The sequence below is a fragment of the Trichoderma asperellum genome, chromosome 6 (assembly GCF_020647865.1).
Source record: "Trichoderma asperellum chromosome 6, complete sequence".
Taxonomy (NCBI): Eukaryota; Fungi; Ascomycota; class Sordariomycetes; order Hypocreales; family Hypocreaceae; genus Trichoderma; species Trichoderma asperellum.
In genome coordinates this window covers 3,778,012-3,793,940 of record NC_089420.1, presented here as the reverse complement: position 1 = coordinate 3,793,940, position 15,929 = coordinate 3,778,012, and the positions used below count along the sequence as shown (strand labels likewise).

Here is a 15,929-nt window from a genome sequence, read left to right as displayed (position 1 = left end):
GCCCGTCACCGAAGCATCGCACACTAATAATATTCCAGAAGGAAAAAAAATTCAAGGCAGAGAAAAAAAAAAGATTATCGTGATATTGACCGCAGCAGTTCAGGGCGACCAGCAATGCCAAACAAAAGGAGTGTCCACGCTATACCCCAGACTCGAAGTCGTCAGTTCTCCATCTACAGGGCGTCCAACGTCCGTCTTCGAGACGCTATTGAAGCACTATCGCGAGCCATGATCCCAAACAAGAGACACAGAGGCATCACGGGAGGCGAAAAAAATTGCCGTATCTTTATCAGTGGCGCCCTCCGATACGTTCAGTCTGGAGTGGAGGGTGGATGGTTGGCTTCGTTTCTTCGCTCCAGGCCAGACCAGTCCAACCTGAGCCCCATCTTCTCCGCTCCAGAAACGGTCCGCTAATCTGGCATGGGCTTCTTTTCAGCAGACTATCAGTTCCTGGGTTGTACGATTACTGGCCAGCCAACACACGATGGCATCTCTCGCATTTGCCCCCTATGCAAGATAAGAGAACGCAGGGTTTCGTATCATGGACAGCATCAGAAGAGCCTGCACGGCCCTCGCCAAGTCGAGAAGCACGCCCGGTGAGCTTTGATCTGCTGAGATCAGTGGCGTCTTGGGACTCGTTGCCCGTTCTGGAAGGTTCACAGACCAGCCACCCGCTGCAGTGGCCAGCCGGCCAACAAAGACATGGCTCTGGCGGTGGCGCTCCCTTCCGCAAAGGCTTGGGCTCGAATCTAGATGGTCAGAGATGATATGAGAGAGGGAGGGGTGAGGAGCTAGCAGAGCTGACAAGCTGATAAGGCCATCCAATACGTGGCGGTAAACATCAGATGTGGTTCTCACGCACGGAGTAGCCAAGCCTGCTAACGATGTCTGCTTAGCCTGACGATAATAAGAATTAGGCCCAGGTTGCCAGACATATACAGTATGCTTGTGATAAGGCTCGGCTCGCGTAGCACACCCTGCTGCAGCGGTGCGAGGAACCTTTGCCAGCATCGTATCTACCCGTCTGCCAACCCTGTTCTGTCTCAATCAATCAGCGCTCGACGACTGCTGTCTCGCATCTGCTCCGAGCCAACCGATCGTTGCTTGCCTGGGCTGAGGGGGAAGGACAGACAAGAGGAGGCATTACGTAGCAGCATTCCGTTGACGATACTACCCCAGAGAGCAGCCAGAAATTACGTACAAATGCGCAACGGTAAACCCCGGACTTGTACTACCATATCTCGACTTTTACGCGCGGACGTCTCGTACAAACACAGCTTCCGAGACCCAGATACTACCGCCTACCTAATCAAAGAGATCCCGGTCTAGCTGGCTCGGGCAACAGCGTTTGCGAACGCTAGTTTTCTTCTTTAATGCCTATATTATTACAAAGGAGCACAAGCAAAGCCGCTAAACTACTGCCGTGGAGCATGGCTTATGGCTTTAGCTCCCTGCTGCTAAAAACCGGCGTCTCGAGAAGCAGCTTTCGGAACTTTTAATTACAGTTGAATAAAACAATCATTTTTGAGTTGAGGTGGCGCATCTTAGCCCCGGCCAGCCTCTCGGACCTGGTGTGTCAAATGCATCTCTCTAATTGGCGATGACTCGAGCAAGGTGTAAGACAAAGAGAAACGGACACTGCCATCTGTGGCCCAGATCATTGGTAGAACCATCTGAGTCTCATCTCATCATCGACGAGAAGCAGTACGGCGCTGGTCTTACCAGACCGTTACAACGGGTAAATCGTGCCGGCAACCGAGCAGCTTTTCAAAAAAAAAAAAAAAAAAAAAAAAAAAAAAAAAAAAAAATTCATCAACGGCAGCCTACCTACCAATAAATGAGGTTACAATCCCAGCTTCATCATGCATGCTCTCGTCTCATGGTACATTATCACACCAGCAGCCCGTAGTAATGTGGGGAGAAAGCGATGCTGAGCCCTCCGGATTTTCAGCCAGACACGCGACCACCATGATTTCAAACGGACCGGCTCTTCTCCAATTCTCCACGGCCTTTGTCTGTTTCTCCACACACACGCTCGTACACAATCGAGGCACACGGCTTGCTTTAGCACTGGCCAGAAGCCAGGAGCCCGGCTCAATCGACTAGAAGGGAATAATCATTGAGAGGCGGCGAGATGAAGCTGCGCTTGTGCTGATTTGGACGGCAATCGCGTTACCATACAAGAAATTTTTGCATCTCGTCCGTTGTGCGCACAAAATTAGGGCTTCATGAATCGAAACGCAGCAGTTTACAGCGATTCTTCTGCGAGTACGAGCATTGTCCTCTCATAACCCGCCTCAAGCCGCATCTGCCCATCTGCCAACCTGTTATTTCGTAACAATAAGGCCTCTCTCTCCACCTGGAATTTCGTTTCTTCAGCTCAAATTCCACATATTTCGTTCCGCCCTTCACCGCCAGCCCCAGATTTTTTTTCTCCAGCTCAGTTTGCTGCCCTGCTGGTGAGGCTGTCTCCAACAAGGCTCCACGTTTTTACCTCGTGGCAAGCCACCCGGAGACTATCTTTTCCATGGATTGTTACTCCATCCATACCCACGAACGACAAAGAAAAAAGCGTTATTGGCTTTTAGATTGCTGAGTTCCAAAATCCTGTCTTCTCCTTCATTGGTTTGCAAGATGTCTACCTGGTACGATTCCTAGTCCAACTCAATCCCCCTGGGGAATCAAGCCAAAAAGGGCCAAGTCAGCTCCACGCTTCGAATGCATTACGTTACTGATTTCATCCCGTTCTCCAGAATTTGCTAATCATTACCTACGCTGCCATGTTTATTTTCCCCAGGGGGGAAAGAAAGCATGGAAAGGACGGAGTAATTGATCACTACTGCTAACACAATGGGTATGAAATGAAAAGGAGGGAGGGGTGTCTGTACAATCGAGCTCCAGGCCCAACAGCTTTTCATTCTATTGCCTACCTTGAACGAGGCGCGAGCCTATGTACAGCCGCGATCCGTTTCTCTAGCCTCAAGCACGAGCTACTGTCAAAGTACGGAGAATTGCCCTTTGGCTGCCGCCCTTCGGCCTCCTCCGTCCGGCCTCCTCCACCCCCGCAGCTATCTCCAGTCCCATCGGCGTCTGCCGATATTGCAGCTGTCTCCTCCCCCAGACAGACTCAGCTCAGCTCATCCATTGTATCGGATCCTCAAAAAACATGGGGAGAGCTGGGGAAAAGATGGGGCATCAATGACAGACAGCCGTTGCTAGCTACTTGCGTCATTTACCATTCTCGACATCATCATCACCATCGCGATCATGCGCACAACTATACAGGTACACGTACTCTCTCGGATGCTTAGCGACCACGGTTGACCCCATACTCCATTGTTTACACCACAGATTCACTACAGCCTATTACCCACCCATTGCGATAACGCCATTCCGCATGCACACTCCCCCAGCTAGCAAGCTATCTGCGAAATCCGCCTCGTCTAGATAGACACCACATGCCGAGAGAGCCAAGGGCGCACGCTATCATAGCTCTTTCTTTCTTGTAGAACCATTCAATCGGTACCGAGAATAGACATACTAGTGAACTCAACCTCTTTCAATTGCTCTCTTCCATCGGCTCCGCCCGAAGATGAGCTGCCGTCGCCGGCCGGAGGTCCGAACACGGCGGCGGTACCATTCGAGGCGTCAATCATTATCACTCGCGTGAATATACCTCTATGCATTCCAAAATAGTTGAATAGTTTCATAAACTTGGTTTTGATTACGTGAGACACAAGCTCTTGTTAGCTATCTGCCAAGAGGAGAGCAAATGATTATGGAATATTATACCCATTAGCACACAATTCAATTTTAAAACCCGCTATTATTTTACTAGAGAATTACCCTGTCTAAAGTCGATTTTCCACTGCTGCTACTAATTCCATGATCTCTATTGCTTCTACTATATGCATCCTATAACGGAAGTCTTATAGCTCTTCCTATTTGTGTCTGGATTATGCTGTATTTTGCTTGAAATTTGTTGCATTGCAGAGAGTAACGCTTGAACCTTTTCGACAAAAAATTCAATGATGATCAGTCTATTGCTTGTACTTTCTAATACAAGTCGAGATGGTGACCGCTTGGTCGAGTCAGATGAGTACCGAAACTGACGATCTTATTAGCAATATTCCACAGGTATTCACAGCAGCTTTGCTCGATTCTATAGGACCCATTGAACCCAAGGCCTTGACGGCTCAAAGCCTTGTCTTTCTCCCAATTGAAAGCTTTGGATAGGGCTCCTTGCTTTGCAACGGCCATGGCAATATTGAGCGTTAGATTTGAATCGAGTTTTAAATGAATTACACCAAATCTATGAGTATAGACCTACTATCCAGTCCAGATGAGCTTTATAGGGCTCTTTGCCTCAAGGTTCCATATTTCGGTAAAAAGCAATCTTAACAATACTAAAATTGAACCATTTTAAGAGAAAGATTAATCGTCACAGTTTCGCATGTAACTCAACTTTCCAAGTTTATGACCCACATGTCATACCTCTATGGATAATAACTCCAATTCTGAGAAGTGTTCATTACCGTCGCAGCTATGTAAACGGATAACTTCCAGCGCGGAGTCGGACGAGAATCCAATAAATCTAGCTTCTATAAAATTTAATATATTTCGGCCAGAGCTTACTCGGCATAGAGTTGCTTGAGAAGTCCCCCCCGTCTTTGTTCTAGAAGAACGAGCGACGAATCAGGTGAAGTTTCAATGGCAACTTGTTTTTACATGTAGATATGTGAGCGTGGAGTAGCAATCTACCATTTACACCAAATATTTCGCACCCCGTCAGGATGGATTATTGCGCACGCTGTTATTATAATATAACAGTTCAAATTATCATATTTACGGAATTTCTACCGCTACTACTTACTACCTTGATCATGTCTACTACTACCGTTACCATTACTTTGACTTGTTCTATTTACCACTTTACTACTTCTATTATACATAACACCATAACACTCATATTGTAGTTTTATCATTCTTATTTTACTCCAGTATGTAAAAGCAGAGAAAATACAATAATTACTACACGCGTAATTTGTTTCTGGCTTTCTAGTTTGTACAAAGTAGGAATATCCACTCCCCTATATCATTAAAGATAACACCTTACAAAAATTACCATGAACACCAGCGAAGCTCTCTTCCTACCCTGTGATGATACCACTTCTCCCTTAGATGTAGCATATAGAATACTCTATTGCTAAGACTAAAGAAAAAAAGAGCCTAGTAATAGGCGCTAGAAGTCTTGAAAGCACTTAAATAATGCTAAGTACCATACCCAGCACGCATACAAAAATAGGAATAACACAAGCAAATTTCTATCTGTTAACGTAAATTTCATTATGCTGTCATTTCATAATAATACTCATAGGAATACTGCTAAAATACAATACACGCATCATCAACATCATCTTTCAGTTCCCCTAAACCTCCTGTTAAACTCCTCCACAGCCACGCCAAGCATCTTATACAAGAACCCTCTCTCACTGCCTCCTCCAACGGGAATAAACGGCCCATTCGCCCCATCTCTCAAAGACAGGCTAATGCCCGTACGCTCCTTCGCAATCGTCTGAATGTCTTTCAGTGGCACATCCCACTCACTAGTGAGTCGCCGCGACCGAATCAGAAGAATGCGCGCAAAGGTCACCATCACGACCATGTCTTCCTTGGGTAGCTCAAGATGACCAATGTACTGTTCGTCAAAGTATCGCCCATTGTCCACCTGTTTCAGCCAGTACTGTCCGAGTGCTTCTCTGGAGCTGTAAGGTCTCACGACTCCGTCGTTGGGCACGAAACGTGGGTGTCGCGTGCGTTCCAGTTCATTTCCGTCAAATACTGTCGTGGTGTTGCGGATACCTTCACTGACATTGCTGGCCATGTCGAGAATGCCCACTGCTGGCTTAGTTGCCAATCCCAAGACACCCTTTCCGACGCCCTTGAAGAAGCCTAAAGCACCTCCTTGCTCAGCACCTTCCAGAGGCTTGAGCGCGAGGCCGCCGACTCCAGATGCTACACTTGTGAACAGACTGTTCGCCCCAGCCGCCACACCGTACAATGCATGCTTCGGCCTGTTCCTCGCTCTGGTAATTCGTCGCCGGTCCTGGAACTGTTTGTCCATGGACGCTGCCGCAAGGCCCTTGCTCAAACTGCCAGTAAATTTGGAGAAACTGTCAGAAAACCCGAAAACAGTTTTCTTAGCAAACGACGCAGCACCCTTTGCAATGCCCATGCCGAATTCTTCAGGCCGGTCGGAAAGAATAAGACCCTGGTATGGCTCGTAGAAGATGTCGTTCACTCCTGACGAGATGTTGTTGAATAAGCCTACCGGATTACCCAAGAAATCGGCGGAACCCAGGATCTTGTGAACCTGGTACATGACTTCTTGGCTGTAGTGGTTGGAAATGTTTTGGATAAGCACCTGTGTAGATACTCGTACGTTTTCCAGTATCAGGGCATTAAATCGCACCGGCGCATCGTTGACATTACCAATGGCCATTGTCATCACGTTCAGGAAGAACATGAGCGGATTGTGAGTAGAAGTTTTATCCTCAACATTGATGCGCTCGGTCCGCATGAAACTGAGGTCCACTTGCATCGGTTGGATGTTTAGAACTTCGAAATAAATGTCCTGGCCAGATTCTCGTTCACTTGGCTCTGGGATATCTAAATCTTCATCACAAAGCTTACCCTCCTCTTCCACAGAACTCCAACTGGCTCCAGGAATGTTTGAAAAGTCCAGGAGAGCAAACACGAAATCTTCGTCGAGATCAATCGTCATTTGCTGCAGTAGAATACTTGCATATTTGATGTACAGCACACCGTAAGAGTCATCTTTTACTCGGCTGACCATGGCGTGCAGCGACGGATGAGCCTCAATCTCTTGTGCTTTTTGGGGCACCACGCTGGGATAGAGGACCATCGGGAACAGTCCTCCATACAACTGGTTGTCAATTTGTATCCACTTGATGGCCAGTGACACGGTCTGAACCACTGGTGAGTCTGAGAAACGGAATTGGACATCCCTGAACGTGATATAAGCAAGCTCTTTTAACTGAGAGTTGATGAACGAGATGCCAACGCCAGACAGTTTTAGCTGAGCCATGAATGTCGCGTCGGTATTCTGATCTTTGACTTCGAAAGCCTCGGGCCCGGTATTCGTTCTCGATAGAGTCTTTTGCCTATACAAACTTTGACTTGGACGGAAATTGCTCAAAATGAGAGTTTGCGTGGGCCCGTCTGCGGCAACATTGATATCAATAATTTTCTGTGTGCCATTTGGATATGTAAACTTCATTGGGAACTGGTTGCCAATCTCTGCCAGTTTGACGTGCCGCTCCTTGCCGGCCGTAGCAATGACCACCTCTCGGAACTTAGCTGCTGGGAAATCCCACGCATAAGGCATGATACTCCTAGGTGGCAGGCGATATCGGATGGGTTTCCAGCCGCTCCGGTCCTCTACATCGTCTTCTTCAACGTTGGGATTTGCTTGATAAAAGGTGAACTCGGTGTCACTCTCGTTTCGCATCGAAAAAGGCCAGTTCTTGGTCTCAGCACTAAAGTGCAGGAATATGGTCGAGTCTTCTACAAGAATCTCTGTTCTAATCAGGCGCTGACGCTGTCCTGCCTTGGCAATCTTGACATGAGTGGTTCCGATGTCTGCAATATTGAAAGGAGACGTCCATTGGTTATTCACCCCTGGGAAGCAGAGGCACAGTTGCTTGACCGTAGAGTTTTGCATGAAGTGAAGGGGCTGCAGAGCACCAGGCGCGAGTGTCATGTAGCCCGACGAGCTGGACTCTCGAATCAAAATCTCTTCATCCAGCTTGTTCTTGAGCACAAAGCGTGGCGCAAGCGTCACGACCTTTGTCATCTTGTACTTTCCATCACCAGATTGGATGGTTATGCCCAAGTGAATCTCTCTGCTTCTGTTGGAAGAATGACTGAGTATAACTTCAGATGTGCTACCAATCGCGTCAAAACTCTGAGGCTTGCTCCATTCGGAGTCCGCTACTTTGAGCACAGCTCGGTTGCGAGTATCGTCACTACCGAATGAGAACATGAACGGCAAAGCTTTGGGCCGGCCATTTTCAGAGGTATCTATGAGGGGGTACTGGCCAGCGGCCGATTTTGCCTGTTGGAGGAAGCTCTTTGCCCTAATTGTAAGATCCAATCCAGTCTTGTTGAGGATGACATACGGGCTGTATACCGTGACCTTGAAAGCGCCGCCACTGTGAGGAATCTTGTGGTAATGAAGATTCAGATTGAGGGAAAGGCCCTGGTCATCTTTGACTACAATGCGGGACTCTTTGCGGAAATCCTCGTTTGTGCCCGAGTTGATAATAGCAAAGTCGCTAGGCTTGAAGACAGTATCTTGCATGTCGATATTGAGCAAGAGAAGATGAGAGAGCTCAACAACATGGACAGGGCTAACGCCACCCTTGCGAAGGAAATTCGACCAATCCTTCTTTGTGTTCTTATCGTAGATTCTATACTTGAAATCATATGGTAGAAGGTTCTCTAGAGTAACAGGCGCAGACAGCTTAATCTTCATGTATGGATAGGATCTAGATAGAAGAAATGGTCAGTAACAAAGTATTAAGACATAACATATATGGAATAAGATAGTCCAAGCTTACCCAGTATTAGGATTTGACCTATCAAACGAAGCGTGCGCTTGAAAGTAAAACGGATCACCACTTTCTCCATTGCAGACCAGCTGCCTTGTCGGGCGCTTCAGCAAATCCTGCCACCAAAGCTGCTCTGCGCTCCATTGATACCCGAACCCACTGTCCGGTCTTACAAGGGCCCTCTTCTCATACACGGCTCCAACGGGTGCAGGCCGTGAGTCGCCAGGTGCAATCTTTTCAATCTTGAGCAGGTGACCCTCCTGAGCGTCATAGATACCGAGTTCCACGGGGATCTGGGTAGCGTTCTCGACGACAAGCGGAGATCGGAGTGTGACGTATTTAACATTGTCGGCGCCCAAGTTTACCTCCACACAAAGCTTATGCAAGACATTGTTGGTTTTGGGACGCAGGCTGTATAAAAATTCACCCTCGCGGTTGAGGCAAACATTCTTAATTAGGTCGAACCCGCTTGCTTCAAGGTGAATGCCAACGTCATTTTGATGCGACTCAGCAAGAATATTCTCTCGCATCTTCTCCCAATTCTCAAAACTCCACGGGGCTTCTTGGCCATCTTCGAGATGCAGCGTAATAGGCTCAGAGCTTGTAGGGCTCTTGGAGTGGATAACAGCATTGAAACCTGTGTAGTTTCTGATTTTGTACGGGGCTTCAACGCCTCGAGGCTTGTCAAGGACATTCTCGGATCCCGTCAAGAAATCAAAAGACTTGGAAGCTAATGCAATTGTTGCCGTTGTAATGGTGATATCAAACGTCTTCTTCGATACGACGTCGACGGAGAGAAGGCCAGTGACAGAGTCCCTCGCCACTCCAAGGCCAACTTGCCATGGCTCTAAAAGGGGCTCCCAGCTTGATTTTGCGAAATTGTACACGTTGGAGTACATGTCGATGGCAGCTTCAGCCTTCAAATTTGACGACCAATTTTCGGCGACTGAAGTGAATTTCTGAATTCCAATATCAAGAATAGGAAGCTCATGGAGATCGCCAATCAACACGATGCGAATGCCATCTATGGTAGCAGACATATTTTCATTCTTTGGAGGTGAATACGGTTTCTGAGCTGAAGATACTGCTCTCGAAGTTGCCGCAGTGGAAACTGTCCTTACCGTATTACTCTTTGCCGTCGAGGCATCACCACGCTTATATTTTGCCTTGGACCGCAATTGCTTGGCCTTTTGATCAGCGGTGGACTCTTTTGGTTCCTTGGAGTCATTTCCAGACAGTTCTCCTGCTCTTCCAATAATCTGGAGAGCAAGCAGAATATCTCTCAGGGAGAGTCTCAGGATAAGTGGTTCGATCTCGATATGGATGTCCGTCGAATTCGGATCCGGAGTATCCATGCCCATTTGTATTGAGAAATCATCAATAATCCTCAAGCGAGAAGTCTCAAACCTATCCATTCGGCACAAAAACATGCCAATTTCGGAAATCTGGAAGGTGAGGGCATGCTGTCTTGAGAGAAGAACTTGGCGGATTCCAAGAACAATCGCTTCCGAATTAGAGCTCAAGGGGTTGGCGATTAAGATAACCTGAGCATCCACAAGGTTTACCCGGAAAGCGATATTCATAGAGGTTTGAGTATTCTGCTGGCTTTCTACCTCAGCCTCTCCTGGAGACATGCTAGGTCGTGGAGAACTAATCGACGGTCGCTGCGAAAATGTGACCTGCATCGACTCCGTATCAGACTCTTCCGGAGAGCTCAAAATACTTTCAGTATCCACCGGACTTGGTTCCTCTACCGTCGTCAACCCTTCAGTAGCATATTTTTGAAGTGCAAAAAGATAATCAAGGGCAAAAATGACGCGAGGGCTATCAATTGTGGCCATCGCAATGACGTTGCGCTCTTGCCCACCAGACATTGTCACGCTGGCCATCAACTGCTGTGCCTCTTTATTGGAAGATGTCATGATTCGGCGGAACTTGTTCGTATCCCTAGGGCGGCTATCATAGATTGTGAAAGAGCGGACGAGGAGCTCAGCTTCTATCGAGCCATCAGACATCATCCTTGTCTTCACTCGAGTTTCGTCGAGAGAGAAGCGTGAAAGGCTGCAGGCGGCTACATCTTTAACTGGCCCTTCGTCCGGAGCCATGATGATTTCAAGGCCTACAGTGTTCGCACTAAATACGAAATCCAGCTTGGTCCACACGCTAGAAGCTGAACCCAGCTCAGGACTAAGGTTAATTAACGGTTGCTCATTAATAGACTGATCGTCGGCAGCAGGCGTGGCTTTAGCGCGCTCCAAGGTCTGGTTGTCAACAAGTCGTTCAGCCTCCGCATTAGCATCACCATCCCCAGCAAAAGCAGCGGGAACGGATCTTGAAATCTCCATCAAGAATTTGAGTTGGTGCTGGGTTAATTGGAGCTTGATATCAGACATTGTTCCTTCGATTTCAGTATCTGGTCGTTTCACGCCACTGGTGTGTTCAGCGTGAGTGATGTTGAATCCAAGGTCGACATGATCGATCATCTCCAGCTCCTCAGATTTGTCATCAGCATAATGGAAGACTGAAGTAAGGCGTATATTCCTGATTCCTGTAGAGATCTTCATAGCGACATTGGCGTTGCTGCTGTCGTCAAGAGGGACAAACTTATTTTGTGCATAAATTTCTCCCAGGTAAGCCGTGACGAGATCGCGCTGGGGGCGACCAGGAATGACAGCGCGGGGGAAGACGACGATCGGCGTGTTGACCACAACATCAAACTTAATTCTGCTTGGGCTTTGCTGTATCTGGCTTGCTCTATTCAAGGCAACTTGGCGTGCAGCGTTGTACAATGCCTGCATCTTCCCAAACTTGACCAAGAAGTCGATAATCTTGCGGAATGGCTCCTCCACAAAGTTGACCTTGACAGATCCCGCACGAAGGAAGATTGAGCTGTCATACCCAGGGTACGCTTGGGGATTTTGAGGATCAAAAGTCTCGTATCGGAAATCAGCAAGGTCATCTCCCTGAATAGTAACGAGTTTTCGGAGATGAGAATCCTCTGAAACCCCCAGATTGACGTCGTCGATGAGGGAGAGGTCGCCCAGCTTAGCCGAGATTCGCATTGTCTGCCCCCGAAGGAAGATACCGGCATCAGCGTGATTGAAAGAAAGGGTTGCCAGTTTAATACCATCGTTATTCAAGATGAGCCTTATACTCTTCAGCTCCACCTTGACACGAATTGAGCTGGTAGCGTTCGTATTCTGTTGCGGTTCTTCAATAATGACAGGTGCTACAGCCAGGTCGTCTTCGGTATCGCCAATTTGAGCAGGAGTAGCCTGACTCGCCTGTCCATCTCCAGCATTGCTTGTAAATGTGATGAGAATGAAGTCCAGTAAGGTGAGGAGAGTCTTCCGAGTGACTACCAGGTTGATGGTAGATATGGTGGTGGTTATGTTTGTTTCGACACCCTCATATACAGGCATGAATTCTGGTGACTGACGGTTGACTCTGACAAATTTTACATGAACAAGGCTTCGTCCAGCTTGGAGATCCTCTCGGTCGCCAGAAGACACAATAGATTTAAACTCGGCCGGCGGGTTATCCACAAAGTCGTCCATAGTTACCGATCCGAGAGACACTTCCGCTGCCATATCATAGGGTCGAGTGTAAAAAGATAGATCAAAGCGTTCCGCAACTAATTCTACAAGTAGAGCATCAGGTTTTGCTTTGTTTGGATCGCTTCGATAAAGCGAGCCCTTCAGAGTGTCTACTTTGAAGTTGAACTCGAAGCTCCGCTGCTGCATTCTAAACTGCTCGTTATGAGTTCCGTCTTCAGCATCTTCAAAGTCGTCGTCATCATCATCATCAATATCCTCCAAGATGACTGCCGTAGACGACTGAAGGAAGGGGAACGCGGATTGCCGACGGTTACGCATCGATTTGAGGCCCGATCGACTAGAGGCATTGCTGGCCAGCCGTGGTCGTGAACGTGAACGTGAAGACGGCGGTCTTCCAGTAGTGGGTGCCACGCTTTGTTCTATCTCCTTGCTGAATCTCGGTATCGCAACGTCGATAATCTGCATCAGGTTCTTGTACTTGGTATCAGAGACCGTCGCATGCAACATGGGCAGATGGCCAGAGACTTTCAGCTTGGTGAGGTTGGGCGCCTTGGGCAGAATCGACATCGCCACCACAAAATCAACATTGATCTCTTCTACTACATGTAACGGTGATCCACCAGATTTACTGGTCAGATGAGACTTGGCTTCTTCGATGGATGGCCCGATGAGGACTTGAGTTGAAGTAAATTTGACGATGAATCTGTCATACATGGCCGACTCGAGGCGCTTAAAGTCCTCCTCGTTGTACGATTGGCGTTGTTTGGCTTGAATCTCCTTTAATGTCTCCTCGTCGACTAGCTGGCTGTTCACGTGCATGTGACCTGCGTCTACAACAAGACATGTCGAGCGCTCAGTGGTGATGCTAACCGGAATGATGATGAGCGGTGCCTGTAGATCCAGCTGGGCGTTGATTGTTTTGTGCTCTTCCAATGCAAACTCCAAGCCTACTCGAGTCTGTTCACGGAGGCCTTCAACCGTAGCACCAGCAGTCTCCATCAAAGCAGCGATAGACTCCATATGCCTTTCCGGAGGGCGGAAAAAGTCAACAATTCCCACGACGAAATTGGGATTCCAGACAACTTCGAGAGGCTTCAGCTTGCCCACGATCGCGATGTCACCTTCCCGCTCAAGAGGGTTCTGTTCAATCTCAAACTCGAAAAAGGGTTCCTCGTCAGTAGTCTCTAGCTCTTCAAGTGATATTGGCTTTCGCTCCTGGGCGTCTTTTACTCGAACAATCTCCGGATAGAGACTGTCGGGAGTTGTACCATCATTGACTCGTAGACCGCCAAGGCTGATACTAGCTAGAACCGAGTCTTTTCTTTGCAGAGCCTTGGCTTTGAATACGTCAAAGTGTAAACTAAGAAGATCCATGGTATTGTGGTGGGGGCTCTTTTTCAGCGTAAAGCTGCCGGTTCTAAGTGACGCCTCGATACACATGTTGACGGCTTCACGCGGGACATCGACTTCTTCGGCGAGGGCAGTCTTCTCATCCCAGTCAATCATGTCGTAGAGCTCCTTTCGCTGCTCTTCTGTCATCTGCGTGTTCTCCTCGTTTTGTTGAATGGTTCCTGTTGGCTTGGAGCCCCACATCCAGGCAACCCAGCCTTGCTGCTGTGGTTGCTGAGGCTGCTTGCTCAGGGCGGCTGCATTCTCTTTCTTCAGCTGGTTTCGAGCCAATGACCGCCAGAACCTAAGATCCTCATAGCTAAGCTTCATTTCCAGCTTATCAAGGCTCTCAGTCTCTTCTGCTTCAAGAGGAAGCCCTTGCTTCTTCTTCTTAAAGAGCTCAATATACCGTCTACGATCATCGCGGCGCTCTCTGAAGTAATCCCAGGACCACTTGCGGTTCCTTTCATGGATCTTACCCAAAATGGCATTCCCTGCAAATAGCAGCCAAGCTCGAGGGTCTTCCTTTGGAGTGACGCCCTTGGGTTTCAGTGCTTTGTATTCCTGGTGGCGAATGAAGTAGTGGAATAGGTCTACCATCATCAGGGAATCGCGATACTGGTCGTCATCTAACACGACACCAATCTCGTCAAACAAGAGGGTGGCTTTAAACTTGGGCGCCTCGATAGCTCCGGATTTATCCAGTTCAATCTTTGCTTGTCCGCTGACGGGCTTCAAGATGAACTGGTTGCTCGAGTCGAGTACGTGAATCTTGGCAAGCATACTCTTAAACTTGCCAACCATGTCCTCATGAGATATTGGTTCGCGCCCATTGCTGAAAAGCTCCGAGTCGGTATTCCAGTATACGGCCAAAGAATCCAGCGTCGCGAGCTTGTGGGTAGTTGTAGCCGAGTCTTGGATAAAGGATGGCGTCCAGTGGCCATCGGCGCTGACAGCACTAAACTGTTCAAGCGTAACGCCGAGGGCGAACGGGTGGCCAGGCGCAGAGATGGAGTCCTCGTATCGAATGTGAATGTTCTTGACGGTAATCTGCAAATTGTCGGTGATCTTGGTGGCCAAGCTCTGGGCGAAGCTCTGGTTCTTCTTCTGCTCTTCTTGGCTCATACCAGCCTTGCTGCGCTCTTTCAGCAGCTCGGCGTTCTCCAGCTTCTCCATCTTGAGCCTCTGTTTCCGGCGCTGCTCCTCATCCTCGTCGTATTCGGCCTCCTCTTTGGGACTCGCAAGCAGGTATACGTCTTCGATAAAGACTTTGACGGGGGCGCCCCGAATGTTGGACCAGGGGATATAGAGCGTCAGCTCGCCCAGGTGTCCCTCGATGACGTTGATGGGCAGTTTGAGCTGGTCGAGAGCTTCTCGGCGGAGCTCGAGGTTCCGCAGCTTGACGTCGCCGGACCAGATGCCAACCTTGAGCTGTGTGGGATCGAAGTTCTTGACATACATGCCCAGGAAGCGGTTGAGCAAGCCGGCGACGAGTCCTTCCAACATCTTGACGGTGTTTTATGCCGTAACCCGGGCCGGGGATACGGGCGTTGGAGAGAGTTTGTCGGTCGAGGGCCTACAGGAAGGACATTGGCGGTGGTGGGGGATGTGGGCTCTGCACAAAGAGTGCTCGCCGGTCGATTGTTTCGTCGCGGCCGCGGTCTGCTGCCTCGGAGCTGCTGCTTTGTGTGTTTTCGAGCAGCAGCAGAAGGGCGAGGGCGAGGGACAAGACAATTGTGAAATTCGCTTTCAAAGTGGGGAGATTGGGCGCGAACCGAACTGATTTCGTGGGCTTCGGCTGCAGTCAGAGCGGAGTGCGTTCATGCGTCGCAGCCTGACAGGAGGGGCAGAGACGCAGAGACGCAGAGACGACAAAGAAAACAAACAGATCGCAAAGAATCGGGCCCGAGGTGTGCGGTGCGGCGCGGGTGCAATAGGATGGTGAGGAGGATGGAAGATTGAAAGGGCGTCTCGGCTGCGGCTCCAGGATTGGCGTTTGGGCCAGGAATCAGGATCAACGACGTCAATCGATCGATGGCAGGAACTCGATCAGGCTATTCTCACGAGCAGCGCGCTGTAGCGCAGCTCCAGCACAGCTCCAGCGGGGTGCAGGTCTCTAGCAGGCAGCTCCAGCGCCGTCCAGCAGCTGCTACAGGCGCTGCGGCCCCCTGGACCATGCCTGGACGCAGCGCCACGCCCCTGCCAGCTAGGTCGATGACGTAAGAACTGCCCCGCCAGTTCGAGCCCGGCCAATTGCTGTTCAGGGCATCAGCTTGACGTGGACGTGGACACCCTTTTGAGGTCAACTTGAAATGGAGTGCATAGATTTCCATCAATGCTGCGTATGTAC

At 49.0% G+C, this 15,929-nt stretch overlaps 3 protein-coding genes across 3 annotated transcripts; 2 read left to right on the top strand and 1 right to left on the bottom strand.

The window, feature by feature from the left end:
* Positions 1–114: 114 nt before the first annotated feature.
* On the top strand, positions 115–414 carry TrAFT101_010681 (uncharacterized protein; the record flags this gene model as incomplete). The annotated part of the gene is made up of 1 exon (XM_066129039.1): positions 115–414. The coding sequence occupies one exon, from the start codon at positions 115–117 to the stop codon at positions 412–414; it is 300 nt and encodes a 99-aa protein (XP_065985169.1).
* A 2,233-nt stretch (positions 415–2,647) lies between these two features.
* On the top strand, positions 2,648–3,676 carry TrAFT101_010680 (uncharacterized protein). Its single transcript, XM_024909029.2, has one exon. The coding sequence runs from the start codon at positions 2,862–2,864 to the stop codon at positions 3,309–3,311; it is 450 nt and encodes a 149-aa protein (XP_024755506.1). The 5' UTR covers positions 2,648–2,861; the 3' UTR covers positions 3,312–3,676.
* A 1,651-nt stretch (positions 3,677–5,327) lies between these two features.
* On the bottom strand, positions 5,328–15,707 carry TrAFT101_010679 (uncharacterized protein). Its single transcript, XM_024904586.2, has 2 exons — positions 8,643–15,707; positions 5,328–8,570 (listed from the first exon to the last, which is right to left on the bottom strand). Exons 1-2 carry the CDS (start codon positions 15,083–15,085, stop codon positions 5,414–5,416), a joined length of 9,600 nt encoding a protein of 3,199 aa, XP_024755505.2. The 5' UTR covers positions 15,086–15,707; the 3' UTR covers positions 5,328–5,413.
* Positions 15,708–15,929: the final 222 nt, after the last annotated feature.